The 17392-nt window shown below is 36.3% G+C and overlaps 4 protein-coding genes and 1 long non-coding RNA gene across 6 annotated transcripts; 3 read left to right on the top strand and 2 right to left on the bottom strand.

Annotated features, from left to right (window-relative positions):
• Positions 1–947: 947 nt before the first annotated feature.
• Positions 948–3298, bottom strand: LOC123876508. Its single transcript, XR_006798372.1, has 3 exons — positions 3052–3298; positions 1864–2393; positions 948–1677 (listed from the first exon to the last, which is right to left on the bottom strand). It is a non-coding gene; the product is annotated as an uncharacterized LOC123876508 (long non-coding RNA).
• A 3116-nt stretch (positions 3299–6414) lies between these two features.
• Positions 6415–10298, top strand: LOC123876507. The gene is made up of 2 exons (XM_045922814.1): positions 6415–6686; positions 9133–10298. The coding sequence occupies exons 1-2, from the start codon at positions 6453–6455 to the stop codon at positions 9649–9651; spliced, it is 753 nt and encodes a 250-aa protein (XP_045778770.1). The 5' UTR covers positions 6415–6452; the 3' UTR covers positions 9652–10298.
• LOC123876505 (protein ALP1-like) lies at positions 8110–10158 on the bottom strand. Of its 2 annotated transcripts, XM_045922811.1 has the most exons (3): positions 9703–10158; positions 8798–9103; positions 8110–8699 (listed from the first exon to the last, which is right to left on the bottom strand). In XM_045922811.1, the coding sequence occupies exons 1-3, from the start codon at positions 10156–10158 to the stop codon at positions 8517–8519; spliced, it is 945 nt and encodes a 314-aa protein (XP_045778767.1). In that variant the 3' UTR covers positions 8110–8516. The 2 variants fall into 2 exon arrangements, with proteins under 2 accessions (XP_045778767.1, XP_045778766.1); XM_045922810.1 differs by having other exon boundaries at positions 8110–9103.
• An 804-nt stretch (positions 10299–11102) lies between the features above and the next one.
• On the top strand, positions 11103–17161 carry LOC123876546. Its single transcript, XM_045922852.1, has 2 exons — positions 11103–11490; positions 15956–17161. Exons 1-2 carry the CDS (start codon positions 11347–11349, stop codon positions 17159–17161), a joined length of 1350 nt encoding a protein of 449 aa, XP_045778808.1. The 5' UTR covers positions 11103–11346.
• On the top strand, positions 11486–15589 carry LOC123876506. Its single transcript, XM_045922812.1, has 2 exons — positions 11486–11910; positions 14119–15589. Exons 1-2 carry the CDS (start codon positions 11736–11738, stop codon positions 14895–14897), a joined length of 954 nt encoding a protein of 317 aa, XP_045778768.1. The 5' UTR covers positions 11486–11735; the 3' UTR covers positions 14898–15589.
• Positions 17162–17392: the final 231 nt, after the last annotated feature.

Here is a 17392-nt window from a genome sequence, read left to right as displayed (position 1 = left end):
TATCAAAAACCAGCTTTAGTTTCTCGATGTGTTCCTGTAATGATGTCGATATGATTACAATAATAAATACAGGGTGTTTGGTAATTAGTATATAAAGGCGACAAGTACCCATGCTACTTTGATCTGATAAACACAATGCTGAAGTAAAATGACGAAATAAAATTATAAATACATATTTCCATACAATTTTTTGTATGTCCAAGATATATCAGACAATCGCCCATTGTTTAGTTCACTTATAAATCTTGAAATTGTAGAATGTGGGTTATTTTTGTGTAAGGATCGCCCTTACCTAGGAGCATCCCCTGACGGCTTACTAGGAGCAGAAACAATAATTGAAGTAAAATGTCCATATAGTTCAAGGAACAAAGAAGTCAGTCCACAGAATATGAATTTCTACGGAGAAAAATAGGCGCACAACAAAAAAATTATACATCAAATAGTTTTTTTAAATGCACCATACGTCCTGAACGGGTCCTGTAGTTAGAATCAGATGTGGGTGGTATATTTGATGCCGGACAATCTACCAAAGGTGCCGGTGTAGAGAGGTCTTTGTGCCTTAACAATTATTCCTTTGGACAACTGGACTAGAAAAGATTTGCCTCCTGCGGTGATGCTAGATAGTATGAAGTGATTGTAATCTATGGCAACCGAGGCAGATTCAGTCAAGGTGTCCCGATCTCCATCAGATTCAGAAACTTTGGTTGAAGTCTCTGGAGAGATTGTCTGGGTCTGATGCTGGTACAGAATATCTGACTAACTTTGTCACTGTTGCCATTCCATCTGAGAATTTGGAAATTGTATAAGCGGTCCCAGATGTTTCGCTAATCCATTTTATAAAATCCTTGAACCTATCGAATCCCTCACTGCCCACTGGATATTGGTAAGCCAAATTCGTTATGGGATGGATGATTTGGTGTATAGACTCAATAGCATGAGTCATCAATAGGACAAGAGAGCGGTAGAATAGACATGTGTCATCTTTCTAACGCGCCAAACAAACGCACGTCAATGTCAGTTATTGTGAGTGACAGCTGCGTTCAGAAATGGATGCAGTCGCCACAGTGGCCTGTGGTGTTCAGACAATCGCCCATTGTTTGGTTCAATTATAAATTTTGAAATTGTAGAATGTAGGTTATTTTTGTGTAAGGATCGCCCTTACCTAGGAGCATCCCCTGACGGCTTACTGGGAGCAGAAACAATAATTGAAGTAAAATGTCCATATAGTTCGAGGAACAAAGAAGTCAGTCCACTGAATATGCCATATCTACAATATGAAAAAGGAAAACTCTCATTCAAAAAGAAAAACATATATTATTATCAAATACAAGAGCAATTAATTGTATGTCACAAAAAGAAAATTTTGTAACTTATTGGTTTATACTTTTAAAAGTTTAGAAGTCATATTCATTGAATATGATGAAGAATTCATTAACTACATGTTAGACAAACTTGATTATTTTTATCACAACTTATTTAAAGCTGCTGTGATTAAAAATCACCTCTAAAAAGAAAAAGAATGTGTAATAAAAAATTTATATAACGGAGATAAAACAGCTTTTAATTCATAATATTTTCTCTAAAATTACATACAAAAGCACAAATGAATATAATTCTAGATGCTAAGGCTACATGGTATGGGCTTAATTCACTTTTTAAAATCTTATCTTATAATACCTCAGCTAGAGCCTCAATAGCTCAACCGATAAAGGAGTGGACTGAAAACCGAAAGGTCAACGGTTCAAACCCCGCCCGTTGCACTATTGTCGTACCTACTCCTAGCACAAGCTTGACGCTTAGTTGGAGAGGAAAGGGGAATATTAGTCATTTAACATGGCTAATATTCTTATAAAAAAAAAAAACGTTCTATGTGCACTCGTTTGGTTGCTAGTTTCGGCCTTGGACTATTCTAATACCAGTTATTTGTGTCTTTCCTTTCAAATATGTTGGAATATTAATAGTAATGTCTTTTGTAGCAAATATATCCTGCACATTGAAACCTCTATCAACCATAATAGAGTCAGTCACCACTGTCACAACGATTTACCAGTTCAGATCTTTCTATAATATGTCTATCACTAACGGAACCACCATAACATTCTGAGATATATGATATTACACTACCAGGTGTTGCCCCAATCATAGTTTTCACAGTATTTCTGTGTTTATAATTGCTAAATGTCACCTGCTGTGCTATAGGATTACCAGGCTTTGTAATGGGTATTTCTGTTGTGTCCACAATAATTCTTGTACTTGGAATTTGGGAAACCTCTTTTAAATGTCTCCGGCATAATGTATTCAACTAATTCTTGACTTGGCCAAATATATCAATTAAATTCCATATTTCATATATAAAATTGATCCAAAAATCCAAAAAAGTGGACACGCTGCAACTAAAACAAAAGAATGGAAGTATCACATGGAGTTTCTTATGGCAAATAGAGATTGAACATCAAACGATGGCGACGAAACATCTACAACTGATGAACGAAACTAAGATGATTCTACGCAATGTTCAGTGCTATTAGATAAAAGCCTAGATCCAAAACCAATATGAAGAAGATCTTCTGTTGAACTCTGGATACGCAGATACTGCCGATTTCATGGAATCGATACCATCAACTTTTTATAAAAAAAGAGGAGACCTATCAGAATTACTGCAACTTCATCGAGAAAAAAGTAAGGTAACTATATCAAGTGGGCTATCATATGAAAGGGCTTTACTTGTACATTCTAAAACAGATTTTTGTTTATTTTTATGTATAATAGATTTGATTTATCGTGCAAAATGTCGGAAAAATTCGGAACCCTTGGTGCGCGAGTCCCACTCGCACTTGGTTTTTTTTTTCAGTTCAAGCGCAGGCCAAAATAAAACTCTTTTAAAAGGCGAAGGAACATAGTAATTAAAGCCGCCTCTGGCATTGGACTTATCCATCTGATTTCTCTTTGTTTATGGGCTTGTTTCCTTCGGACTGTTTTCTTTGCCCTTATTTTTTTGAATGGTGATGTCATTCTTATCGTTTTGATTATCTATGTCATATAAAATATTACCTATTATGTTCTTGTTCAAAATACTCTTCCTCGGTATCAACGCTCTTGCCAATACAATTCTGTTTCTGCTCTCACGCTTCACAAGCTGTTCTCTCATTACGCTTTCCCGAGCCCCTTGATATAGCAAACATTCGTCTCATATTCTTGTAATTCTGTAATCGATGTACAACGTGGTTTGTTTGGTGTTTGAGAGCTATCATTTTAAACCCCCGAGGTGTCATAAGATTGACGTGTGTATCTGGGTATCTGTCTGTGACATCGTAGCTCCATTACGAATGAACCGATTTTAATTTAGTTTTTTTTTTGTTTGAAAGGTGGCTTGATCGAGAGTGTTCGTAGCTATAATCGAAGAAAATCGATTCAGCCGTTTGAAAGTTCTCAGCTCTTTTCTAGTTTTCTTATAGAATTTTTTATGTCGGGGGTTTTTTAAATTTTGAGTTACGTAAATCTAGTTTACCTTTAATTTTTGCCCAAACAACGTACTTATAGTGATTCTATCTACAGTATTAAGAGTACTTTCCCTTCAGGTGGCATTACAAAATTCCACCCTGTATATAAAAAACAGTTGACCAATAGTGCTAAGGTATGTACCTACACCAATGAATATGATTGGTGGATATTAAACGCATCCATAGCAACGTAGCTAGCACATCTCTGGTGGAAAAGCAGCCTTAAGCACGTAATTTTGTGGCTTGATAATTTTACTGTGCAGCACAAAATAATAATTGGACACTTCTTTTATTTGATATATTTGGTAAAATCTGCCGAAGTTAGTTTTGAAAGCATTACTTTGCGCTACTTGGAAGTTGGTCATACACCTACTGCTGCTATGGCTGCTGATGAATTGCACCACCGAGTACAACGATCTCTTAAAACAAAAAAACGTATTTCTTTGAGACTGAGGATTTCTGCAAAGCTGTATCTGATACTGGCTCTCTCACACAATAGTAAAGAAGATGTAATTCATTAAACTATACAACTAAGATATAAAAATAAACAGTTGGAATATGTTGAGATATTTGAACTACAACTATTTCAAAAAATTCGATAAGGTACAATTTTATAAAAGTATTCGCCCAGAAAGACCCAAGGGGGATCCTAAGGTGACTGACATTAGAGCTCTGCGTTATGAAAGCAATGGATCGATTTTTTATAAAACTTGGTACAAGGATGAATGGCGACCTTTACTACAAAGGAGGTCTTTACAGCGAAACTAGTGATTTAACGCAATTACACCAGAATCGACTTAAAATTATTACTGCACGGAAGTTTGAAGACTTGCAAGAAATAAAGAAGATTCTTCCGTCTGACTATCATACGTATTATGATAACCTACCTCATGAGTACAAAGTAGGAACCAATGAGCAGACATTAAGTTTTATTACAACTTTGTATTTTACCAAAATAGTTACCTAGACTGACTAATTTTCGAGATTTTGAATCGTTAATTTAGGGTATGTTTTAAAATTATTTTTAAGTTTCATTTCTAGAATTATTGTGATTTAGCTCTTAATAGTTAACATTGATACACTTAGTCGTGAAATAATTATAACTGTCATCTTAAATATATAAAAGGAAAAGGTGACTGACTGACTGACTGACTGATCTATCAACGCACAGCTCAAACTAATAGACGGATTGTGCTGAAAGGCATGCAGAAAGCTTTGGAACTCACTTCCTGAAAATATCAGAGAGAACTGCCACTCAGTATACTCATTCATATTCAGGGTGGTCCAATCATCGATGTATATGGATGGGCCCTTCGAAGATAAAAAACGCGCTCAAAAAGTCAAGAGAATTTGCAAAAGTCTTGTCAATGACGATGACGTAAGATTCAAGCGTATTTTTGCGGACGGAATTGTATGGGAAAGGCTAATCCATATACATCGATGGGTCCAATCGACCGAATCACAGAACCGACGGTGCTCCCGGTAGTAGTGCCTACGTGACTTGCTGGCAGAGTTTTTTATTGAAGTTCGCCGGCCGCGTGTTCCGTGAAACGAAATTGAGCATAAATGTCAGCTTTTTGCAAAAAAAAAAAAAACAAGCGAGTGATTTAAAAAAAACAGAGATTGAGTTATAACGAGTTTAAAACTGTATGCACAATGAAAGAGTTAATCGCATATCAAAACGAATTACTGGAAAACCTGAGGCACTCCGACAAAAACTTCTGAAAGTCACCAAAAGACCGGCTAGGCGTTCGTATCTTGAGTCACGCCTCGAAATATTGGAACAATTATGGAAAGAGTTCACGGAAAGTCATAAGGAGATCATTTACAAAGCGAGCGGCCTGGACAAAACTGTAACCGTAGTTATCTAAAGGACAACACATATGAACTTTTTGAAGATTTATACTTGCAATATAAAACAATTCTGAAAGAAACTTTGCAACCACATATTTTGGAGAAAAATTCAACGCAGATCTTATCGCGTTAACATATGGTATTAGCTATCATTACAATAGAGTATTTTATATTTTATATACAGGGTGGAATTTTATAATGCCACCTGAAGGGAAAGTACTCTTTAATACTGTAGATAGATATTTTTACTCAAAGAAAACATTCCTTTTTTTTGAATAGAAAGAAAACTGCATTCAAAGATTTTCGAAAATTCGCTAAAATCAAAAGTACAACCTCTACTTTCATCACATCAATCGTTAGGATCAATTATTATTATTACTAGAGGATGCCCGCGACTTCGTCCGCGTGGATTTAGGTTTTTAAAGATCCCGTGGGAACTGTTTGATATTCCGGGATAAAAAGTTGCCTATGTCAATAACAGGGACGCAAGCTACCTCGGTACCAAAGGACATCATTCATTTTGGACCAAAAAATGAAAGTGCCGGCCAGAAAAAAAAAGTACGATATTCGGATAGAATACATAATTTCTATCATTTTTTACTATGACGTCCAATCTGTGCGCACAATGGTTACGTCGTAATAACATAAAAAATAAAATATATTTTTTTTAATTCTTAGGTGATAAAAAAGGTTGGAGTGTCATTATAATATAAAAAATATTGTATTAATGGTCGGTTCACATTATTCCAGTAGCATTCCAGTCCAGCATTCCAGTCCAGTGCTGGAATGCTACTGGAACAATGTGAACCTGCACTGGAATGTACCCATTCCAGTGATCAATCCAGTCCAGTGACTGGAATGACGGTCTATTTTTCATTCCAGCTCGCCCATTTCAGCGCCACTGGAATAGTGTGAACGGCCAATCCAGTGCTTGATTACACGTTTTACAGTGAACACGCATTGTTGTTTTTTGTGGAGTTCTATAGCTAATTCCTAACAATGAAATTAACTGAAAACCAAACTCTTCTGTTTGTTTCTTTGTATAGAGAACATGTGTGTCTATGGGATATCACTTCAGAATTTTATAAACACAAAGGCATGCGCCAATCCGCCCTGCAAAAAATTTGTGAGGGTATGCAAATAGAAGGTTTTACTGTAGAAGATGTAAAAAATAAAATAAAAAGTATGCGATCTACATACTACCTTGAACTGGACAAGATTAAAAAATCCTCCACTTCTGGTGCTAGTGGTGATGTTTACCAGCCGAAGATAAAATGGTTCGCCGAGTTCAATTCATTTATAAGAAATGCAATGGTGAAAAGAAAAGTACAGGTTTGTTTGTTAAGAAATTAAATTATTCAGAATTTATTAATGAAATTATACAGGGTGGTCAAAAAGTCGTGGATCAAACGCAATAGGGAGATAGAGGAGGTGATTTCCAGCAAAAAACATTTCGACAGCATGGCCATATTTAAATTGCCCTAAAAGTTATGAATATTTTTGGGTTTTTTTTAAAAATACCGAATTCTTTTACAATGAGACTAATAAAAAAAAATGTAACAAAAAAACAATAAAACAAACGATGTTGTGTCATTACTAGATAATGTATCAGCACTACAAAAGTTCTTTTGAGGCTCTGGGTACCAAATTACAAGAGCAATTAATTATTTTCCGAAACTTTTAAAGCGTTACCAAAAATTAAATGTCACTTTAAAAGCGCACTGTGAAAAAAAAATGTACTACGGAAAAGTGACCCTATATCAGGAAAACTTGCCGATTTAATGCCAATTCAAATGAGGTATAACACATTACCCTTTGTTTTATAATTCTGGTTTTATAATCGTTCTTTCATATCAAGGTGCAAATTTCAGTAGATTAGTTTAATTCAAAAAAAATTGAAGATTATCATGCTGCTAGTTAAACTGCTAGTTTTTTGTACGTTGGAATGCTAAAAACATCACTGTGCTTGTCACACTTAAAATTTGTGAAAAAAAAAACATAAACTCTTTACTACCACCACGTACCAGAACTACCCAGAACGCCCGTCTTGCAAGTAGTTCATCTTTTCTAGGAAACAAAAGGATAAAGAAACTATGCCTCTCTTTCGCACTAATCATCCTTACTATTTGCGTTGTTGGAATAAGGAAGAATGATTAGTGTGAAAGAGAGGCATAGTTTCTTTATCCTTTTGTTTCCTAGAAAAGATGAACTACTTGCAAGACGGGCGTTCTGGGTAGTTCTGGTACGTGGTGGTAGTAAAGAGTTTATGTTTTTTTTTTCACAAATTTTAAGTGTGACAAGCACAGTGATGTTTTTAGCATTCCAACGTACAAAAAACTAGCAGTTTAACTAGCAGCATGATAATCTTCAATTTTTTTTTGAATTAAACTAATCTACTGAAATTTGCACCTTGATATGAAAGAACGATTATAAAACCAGAATTATAAAACAAAGGGTAATGTGTTATACCTCATTTGAATTGGCATTAAATCGGCAAGTTTTCCTGATATAGGGTCACTTTTCCGTAGTACATTTTTTTTTCACAGTGCGCTTTTAAAGTGACATTTAATTTTTGGTAACGCTTTAAAAGTTTCGGAAAAAAATTAATTGGTCTTGTAATTTGGTACCCAGAGCCTCAAAAGAACTTTTGTAGTGCTGATACATTATCTAGTAATGACACAACATCGTTTGTTTTATTGTTTTTTTGTTACATTTTTTTTTATTAGTCTCATTGTAAAAGAATTTGGTATTTTTAAAAAAAACCCAAAAATATTCATAACTTTTAGGGCAATTTAAATATGGCCATGCAGTCGAAATGTTTTTTGCTGGAAATCACCTCCTCTATCTCCCTATTGCGTTTGATCCACGACTTTTTGACCACCCTGTATAATTCTAAGATTATTTAGAATGAATGATAAATTGAAATGAATTTTCGTCTACAACCAGTGACTATAAAATTTACAGTTACCTACTTTTTAAAAAATCATATTATTTTGCCACGGTACTTTCCCTTCGTTCACAAAATAATTAGTATACTGTGTTCTTTTCTCTCTTGCACTTAACGATGAATGGTTACTGCCTTGCTGTGTGATACTGTTTAAACCGCGTACGTCAGTTCTCCACATACCTTCAATCAAACTGTGGGTATCAATATCATCGCGGTCAACAGAACAAGTAGTTAGATAAGCGCTCGACTTTTTTCGTAACCAGTTGTGTAGAGAACAAGCTGCAAATACAATGTGATCCACAGTATCTATCTTTGTCGAAATAGCCTTTTCGAAAACTCGAAATCGGTTTGCTAATATTCCAAAAGCATTTTCGACAATGCGTCTGGCACGTGATAATCTGTAATTAAATATTTTTTCTTCAAAACTTAAATTGGGCCCAGGATATGGTTTCATCATGTATGTTTTTAATGGAAAGGCAGCATCAGCTACAATTACCCCTCCTTCTGGTATAAAGCCGCTAGTTTCCAATTGATTATAGATAGAACAGTTTTTGAAAATACCACCATCAGATGCACTTCCATTTGCTCCTACGTTGATATAGGTAAAGCAATAATCGTGGTCTACAAGTGCCATTAAAACAATGCTATTATCTTTTTTATAATTAAAATTCACACTTCCATACTCCTTGGAGCCCGTAATTTTAATATGTTTTCCATCAATCGCTCCGTAGCAAAGGGGAAAGTTCCACTTATTCCGAAATCCTTTCTCGATTTGTCCCCATTCGAGTGGCGTACTTGGTACCTGTAATAAAATAATAATTTTATTTTCAGGAAAATACAGAATCTCAATCTAGAGTGCGGGCTGATGACGATCCCTCCGCTTTTGCACCAGAAACTCCTACACCAGAAACTCCTACACCGGAAACTCCTACACCGGAAACTTCTGCACCGGAACCACGAAAGAAGAAGTCTAGATTAACAGAGTTATCTGCAATTGTCAAAAACATGAAGGAGATCAAAAATGACTTCTCCAACTCAGAAAGAGAGGAAGATGAATTTGATATCTTTGGAAAATACATTGCAACGCAATTAAGAAAACTTTCCACAGAACAGGCTATCCTAGGCCAAGAAGAAATACAAAAAGTGGTAACAAAATGTAGACTGAACGATTTGAGATTTAGTAATACGAGTTATTCTCACATACTACAAGCGCCTGGTCCAAGTTCTAATACATTTTCAATGAGTCCAGCATCTACTACAGACACCCAAGCCACTGATGATTCACTTAATTTATTGTGTGAAGATACAGAATACGCCAATATTATTATGAATGCTTTCAATCAAGCTTAAATGTGAAATAGTGTTAAGTATGAGGAAATTATAATAAAGAAAATTAGTTACCTTGATGTGATCTTTTAATGCCCTTTTTATTTCTTGACAAACTTCTGATATGATTTGCGATATAGATGATTTTGGCAACCGAAACAGATGACTGAGGCTTCTGTAACTATTTCCAGTAGATAAAAAGGATAGAGTGACTTCTAGTTTTAATTTTGCAGGTATGGCATCTCTTAATAATGTATCGTTACGTTGAATATTGTTTGAAATTAATGATAACAACTCCTCAAAATTTTCTGCTGTCATTCTCATTGCCAATCTATATTCATAGGCATCTTCTGATTTCAGCTGTTGCAAAAGCATTGTTGAGCCTCCTTTTACATTTCTTTCGCTTATCCAGTTTCTCACCCAAATCCGCTTTTTTCTTTTTAGTTCTTCTTCAACTACATCAGTTACTTCTTCTAACAGTAATAATTGAACAGTTTTAAAACAATTTCTAAACTCCTTTCTTGAAAGCATTGTCACTATAGTGTTATCGATCTAACAGCTTTTGAATGACTGGAATAATGTGGACGATATAATCCAGTCCAGTACTGGACTGGATTAACTCGCTGGATTACTGGACTGGAATAATGTGAACTGACCATAAAAGTAACTTACATGACCGCAAAATAATCAAGGTCAAATCCTAGTGGTCAAAATAATATAAAAACGTACTATTTAACACATTCATTTTCTTTATAATAAAGAATGTTGTCTTTTTAGAGTCAATCATTACTGGTTACTCTCTCTCTCTCAAAACTTCAAATGGAATTCCGAGAAATAATGAAAAGGGACGGCTACCTGGGTGCGTGAACGCATTGTTATTGGTTGCCGACCGCCCGCGCCCAGTCAGTTATCCATGCGACTTTGGTTACATCGGACGGCTATCGTGACATTACTCTCTTGTTCTTAAAGTGATACAATATCAAGTGTATTTAGCGAAGCTTTTACGCAGCTCTGTGGCTTATTAACTGACATTATGAACGTACAATTGTGTATTTCGTGTCGTGTGCCTATTGGTGATCGCCGAAGTTATAGTTGGACATCCCGTGAATCACAACACATCGAAATCGCACAGTTTGTTATTGAAGATCTACTGGATCATCAGGAAAGGATTGTATTATCACTATATCGAATGAATATGCCTAAGATATTTACTACGAACAAACATCATAATACTCATGTACATATAACCTAAGCCGCATTTACTGCTATGTGTTTTTTAACAAATACAAGTTTTCAAATAAAGAGGGCCCCCCGCCCTCCGCAGATTTATTATTTTTTTATTTAATGATATATTACTAAGCTGATAAACATTTTTTTCAGAATGAACCTACAGATGTTATATGCCGACCTTGTTGGCAAAGGGCCGAGCGGCAATATCTCCGACGTCAACGTGAAGTGCAGGAATAACCTGACAACGAAGAACCTGATGTTGCAGGCGAAGGAGTTGACGCTGTGCCTCATTCTACAGTTTTACCTGAATATGTCCGAACTAGTAATACGGCAAACTCTTGTGTATTTCAACACTGTGTAGACACAACAAGACACAGAATATCAGAAAACATTATTCTACGTGTTCTTTGCCGATACAGTGTATTAATTTCAGAAAAAGGTCGTGTTTGCAGCACACACCTCGAGCAAGATGAATGGCATTTACTTGCTATGCAAGACAATTTAATTCAAGATTTTAATTCTGCACAGATCGTTAGTGCGCTAAGGTTGTTAATAAACCACATCAAAACAGAAGTTTTAGATTTTGAGCATTATGAATTGATCAATAACAAAGAGTTCCACGATTGGACTGGTCTTAGGGCGCTTTTAGTGTCACGCGGATTTGCTCACGCACGCGGGATTGGACCGCATGCGTAGCATCCGCAAAGAACAATTTCATATAGGTATCTATTGTAAAGCGTGATAAACGCACGCGGGACGCGGGGCGCTGTGCGGGGCGTCACCCCGGTGCGGGGTATCCGCATGCGTAAGCGCTGCCTACAACTTCAGTGCCCATTTTAGAGTCGAGCGGGGCGCACGCGCCGTATTGTACTACCGAAATGAAAATCGATACAGAACGAGTAATCATTGAAGTTCATCTGCGGCCCGTTTTGTGGGATAAACGCAATGAATTATACAAAAACAGGGACGCGAGGGAGGCTGCATGGAGAGATATTTTGAAGGAATTGGCACCTAACTACGAAAATTTGAGCGAAGAGGAAAGAAAAGAGGCGGGTATGTGTTTGGTTCATTATTTTATTTATACAAGCATCATTACTTTATTAATATAAGCATAATTATTTAATTCACAAATAACATCAAAAACCTTCTAAAACCTTTTGAGTTTAGTTAATTAATTATATATCGGTGTTGCCAGGAGACTTTTCCTTCATTGATAAAGTAATCTGCAAATATATCTCTGATATTACTTGCCGACGTATTACTACTTTCAGTCTGCTGCCTGGGTAGTGGTCCCGTAAAACCATTTGTGACAAATGTATGGCTGACCTTGTAGCCATCCCGTTTCCTTATGAAATTGTGAAGTACACATGCCGTCTTGACTATTAATTGTGCTAGATCTAACTTGACATTCATGGATCTGTGAAATATTCTAAATTTATTTGACATAATTCCAAAAGTGCATTCTATGTACCTTCTAGCTCTGGACAGACGGTAATTAAATATTTTCTTTTTGTAAGGTAAATTATCACGAGCATAAGGCCGCATCACATGTGATGATAAACCAAATGCCTCGTCTCCCACTATCACGAACGGCAACTTTGCTCTTACACTAGATGGATAAGCTACTTCGGGGCAAATAATAGGCAACTCTTGCGGGTCAGGGATACCCAACGTGTTACTTTCCAGTTTCGTATACAATTGACTCCTTCTAAAGATGGTTGAATCGGCGTTGCTTCCACTGGTACCGACATTAATATATGTAAAATTATAATCAGCATCACACATTGCGAGGAGCACTACAGAATAATATTTCTTATAATTAAAATATAGTGATCCACTGTGCGGCGGCCGAATCACTCTTATATGTTTTCCATCAATTGCACCCAAGCAATTAGGAAAATTTGTATATGTGAGAAATCCCTCTGCGATTTCTTTCCATTTGATCCCATTAAGCTGTGGAATACATTCAGACTTTTAGTTCAATCCATATTATGTAACAAACTTGTCTTACTATTTCGCTAATTGTTGCAATTCCAATCACATAGGAATAGTGTAGATCAGTGAATGTATTACCAGTTGCCAAATATCTGAAAACAAAAACAATATATTAATAATATGATAACATAATATATTAATAATGCTGACATCAGACATAAGACAGCATGCACCGCTCGAATTTTACTTCAGAAGAAAAATAAATACCCTTAAGGTGAAAGGGCACGGAAGTAGCTAGCGCTAGAAGTTTTTAATTCGTTTTAACTACAGTACTATAGCTACGTTAGATTTCTATGATTTGCCGAAAATTTTATCATAGGGGGGTATTTATGCAGTTATGATTTCATATGAAAAGTTCGAAGTATAGTTATGTATCTCATATCTGCTAAAAGTGGCCACTTTTAGCAGATTTGAGACACATAACTATGCTGTAAATATTTTATAAGAAATCTTCTCTGTATAAATTAACCCCTATGGTAAAATTTCCGGCAAATGAAAGGAATCTAATAAATATATATAATATAATATAATGAAATATCGTTTATTTCAGGCAATATTTACATTACAAGATGTCCTCCTTCATGAAGGTTGACAGATGCAAATAAAGCAAATTTTTGTTAAAACAATTTAAAAACTTACAGCGCTAGTGACTTCCGGAAGTTTTCACCTTAATTTTGATGATGGCAAATTTTACTGTAACAAATAAACAAATTGCCCGATTCAATCCGGTGTTTTTCCAAAAATCCTTAAATGAAGTTCTAATTATTTTTGTAAAAAATGAATTATTTCGTCGATGTCTGCGCCGCGCCGCCCCGGCCGCGCCGTCTGCGTCTAGTATAAGATTCACTTTGCGCTATCGTTCGCGGCGAAATTGACCGGCCTGCGCCGGCCCGCCGTTTGCGTTGCGCCTAAGGGTACTTTTCCTTCAACTGCGGCCTTATTTTTCCACTCTGTATAGGTATATATATATTGCTTGATTTATCTAATGCTTCATGAGACAGTGTAAAGTTGACAACATGTGTGAATTAAGGAGGGCCTTTAATCGAATGCAGTTAAATTTCCAACTAATATCAGATTTGTACACACGGCCACAGATCAAGCTTCCCAAAACCAGTATAAACAGGACTCATGCGTTGTTTATTATCGTAGACGACTCGGCGCCCGGCGAGGCCCTAGCAAGTTCCGTTTATTGGTACTGGTTTTGGGTAACTTGATCTGAAACTGTGTGTACTTTTGCCACTTACTTATTATATTTTGTCATTTCAGACAAGAAAATACAACAACGCTGGCGAACAGCAAGGGACACTTACCAGAAAGACAAGATATCTGAAAAAAATCAGCCATCCGGCTCTGGGAGTAAGAAGAAGAAGAAGAAATATTCTTACTATGACATTTTGACTTTCTTAGACAGTACAACGGAAACTGCTGGAGAAGAGTCACTCTGTGAAGAAATGTCTGAACAAAGTAATTTAGAAACACCTAATGAGTCCACGCAACCAGATACTTCACGTCAAGAAAGTTCTCACCCAACATCAAAACAAAAACAAGTAAAATCTAAAAAGCAAGCACCATCTGAATTTGAGGCACAGTTATTAGAATGCTTAAAGTCTAATCAACTGGAGCTAGAAAGTGAGGATTTGGCTTTCTTTCAGTCTCTGCAGCCTTCATTAAAAAGATTCACTAGATATCAAAAACTAATGTTCAGAACAAAAGTGTTAAATATAGTTATGGAAATGGAAAGTCAAACACAACCTGCATACTACAGTCCCATACCTACAACAAGTTCTAGTGCTTTTACTGAGCTTGACAGTTTGTCACCGATAAATCAAGATTACCAAACCAATAGTATAATCCAGGATACTTCGAGTCTTAACGACAATGCTATTAGTTCTGCTGCAGTGAATGACAATGAAACTCTTATTTCGACTGAAAGCGGCCTGTTTAATATCACGTCTTATGACGTAATTTATACCCCAGCAACAACATCATCTACAGGCGAAAGTAATGTCAACGCTCAGGATACAAATTTACAAAGAAATGAATGATGTAAAATTTGATTTTTTAATTTATGAATAAAACTCTTTTTATTAAAATGAGTACGATTAACTTTTTTTCTCCAGTTTCTCTCTAATTGTTTGTTTAGTCATATGAGTGCGGTTGTACACACGGCACAGATCAAGTTACTCAAATCCAGTATAAGCGGGACTCCGACGGGTTACCTAAGTATGATAATACGCAAGGCGCGAGTTCCATTTATGCTGGTTTTGGGTAACTTGATCTGTGGCCATGTGTACTTTATCAGATAAAAAAAAGGATTGTGTATGTAGGTTGAACGTACCAATCCCAAACCAATTAAGGACTTTTTTTGACTTTAAATTACTGTCATGTGCAAACCTATAACTTTTATCTATATTATAATAAGTAGCGTGTGATGAAAGGTAGGAATGATTCCACTTTAATGGCGACATTTTATGAGTGAAATAATCTTATTTAATGAAATTTCAACATGAAATTGAATGAAATTATGAACAATGAAATTTCAGAGTACATGACAAAATTTTTTTTTGCACATGTAAATTTACACATGACAGTAATTTGAAGTCAAAAAACGTTTATCCTACCTGTTCAAATCCCTTTCCACTAAATCATAGCAGGAAATTAAATATTTAAAATTTAAAACTTACCTTAATGTAATAGCGAGCCTCTCAATCGGTTGTATTGTAATCCTTCGTAAACTGCTTTTTTGTAGCTTATTCTCAATTTTACACAACAGTTCATCAAAAGAACGAATGGACATTCGAAAGTAATTTTTAAATTTACGTTCATTATTTTGTAGTTTTCCAAAGCGTGTAACAAACGCCCCAGCAAGAAGCCTATTTTCAAGAAAGGGATCAACATGTACTCTTGTCTTCTTGTTTCGTCGTTTGTAAAGTATGTAAGCGACACATATTCTTCTGACATTGATCATTTTTGAACACGTCTATACCGTTACGCAGCCCGTAGAAAACTGAAACTCATGCTGCGTATGATCCGCAGCGTGAAATTTTACGCATGCGGTCCAATCCCGCGTGCGTGAGCAAATCCGCGTGACACTAAAAGCGCCCTTACTGCTGAACAATTCTCTGATTTATTGGCCAACACTCCGAGCTTAAATCAGAGAAGAAACAAAAAAACAATTTTAGCAGCTTTACTGGCAAAGATCCGAACTGGCGACTCAAATGCTAGGCTCGCAACGATATTTAAAACGAGCGAATCCTCATTCGCGCGAATGCTTGCGACCGGCCGAGAAGCACTTTTGCGAGACTTTGTTCCAATGCATTTGGGGTTTGACCATATGACTCGGGAAGATGTCACACGAAGGAATCTTCTTATCCCAGAAAGTCTTTTTGGAAATATTGAAAGTCCTCCCGAAGAAAGAAAAGCTATTACAATTGTAGACGGCACATACATCTACATACAAAAAAGCTCTAACTACTTTTTTCAACGAAAATTTTATAGTAGTCACAAGTTCCGGAACTTAGTAAAACCATTTTTATTTGTCTGCTGCGACGGTCACATAATAGAAGTTTCAGGTCCACACGCTGCTACTTCTTCAGATGCGCAGATAATGCAGAATATTGCTGAAAATGAAAGTGATCATGGCGATGGATTATTCCAATGGTTCTATCAAAGCGGGGACGTATTTATTTTGGACCGTGGATTCAGAGATGCAGTTCCCATTCTTGACGGAAATGGTTACACTGTAAAAATGCCGGAGACAAAGCATCCAGGAGCATCGCAACTAACCACGGAACAAGCAAACAAGTCACGCCTTGTTACTCTTTGCCGCTGGGTTGTGGAATTAGTGAATGGCCGATTTAAACGAGATTTCCGCCTGCTGAGAAACGTGCATATTAATGTAACATTGCACTATATGTTTGAATATTTTAGAATCGCAGCAGCATTAATAAATGCTTATCACGTGTTAATAGTGGATAATGTCCATGCATCTGATTTTTTACAAATAATCCGGGAAAGGATGAACATGCCCAATACACTGGCAGATCTTGTCGCCAGACGTAACTTGAATAGAATGAGAGCACAGTTCCAGCCCATGTCTCCGGATATGGCAGACTTTAATGACTTTCCTACGCTGACCGAAGAAGAATTAATATTATTTAGCCTCGGTATATATCAGCTGAAACAAGCGAGAAGTTACTATGGAGAGCATGTTCAACCAGATGGAGTTTTTAGCATTGAGCTAAGTGGTGGAATTCCTCTAGAGCTTGTAAGGGAATTGGAGGGAGAGGACTTGCAAAATGAAATCTAAATGGTGCAAAAAGAAGTACCTACACTAAGAAAACTGTTGGCGGTGGTAAAGGAAGATCTAAACTTCGATGGCAGCCATGAGCTTCTTAGAATTTTTTTGATTTCTATTGGTTTTAGATATAAAAAATGCATATCAAACAGACTGACCCTCACCGAGAAACCAGCAATTATTGCTTCAAAACGCGAGTTTTATTTAAATCAAATTATAGAAAATAGAAGACTGCCTGAGCTG

The sequence above is a fragment of the Maniola jurtina genome, chromosome 21 (genome assembly GCF_905333055.1).
Source record: "Maniola jurtina chromosome 21, ilManJurt1.1, whole genome shotgun sequence".
Classification (NCBI taxonomy): Eukaryota; Metazoa; Arthropoda; class Insecta; order Lepidoptera; family Nymphalidae; genus Maniola; species Maniola jurtina.
The sequence above is the reverse complement of the archived record's forward strand: the minus strand, read 5'-3'. Positions and strand labels throughout refer to the sequence as shown.

Bases quoted from the DNA above. Each gene is read 5' to 3' on its own strand.
- LOC123876507 (XM_045922814.1), top strand. From the start codon at position 6,453: ATGCGCCAATCCGCCCTGCAAAAAATTTGTGAGGGTATGCAAATAGAA. The intron at 6,687-9,132 runs GTTTGTTTGTTA...TTTTATTTTCAG, and splicing joins TGGTGAAAAGAAAAGTACAG to GAAAATACAGAATCTCAATC.
- LOC123876505 (XM_045922810.1), bottom strand. From the start codon at position 10,158: ATGCTTTCAAGAAAGGAGTTTAGAAATTGTTTTAAAACTGTTCAATTA. The intron at 9,104-9,702 runs GTAACTAATTTT...ATTTTATTACAG, and splicing joins CATTAAAAGATCACATCAAG to GTACCAAGTACGCCACTCGA.
- LOC123876546 (XM_045922852.1), top strand. From the start codon at position 11,347: ATGCAAGACAATTTAATTCAAGATTTTAATTCTGCACAGATCGTTAGT. The intron at 11,491-15,955 runs CTTAGGGCGCTT...ACTAAAAGCGCC, and splicing joins AGTTCCACGATTGGACTGGT to CTTACTGCTGAACAATTCTC.
- LOC123876506 (XM_045922812.1), top strand. From the start codon at position 11,736: ATGAAAATCGATACAGAACGAGTAATCATTGAAGTTCATCTGCGGCCC. The intron at 11,911-14,118 runs GTATGTGTTTGG...TTGTCATTTCAG, and splicing joins AGAGGAAAGAAAAGAGGCGG to ACAAGAAAATACAACAACGC.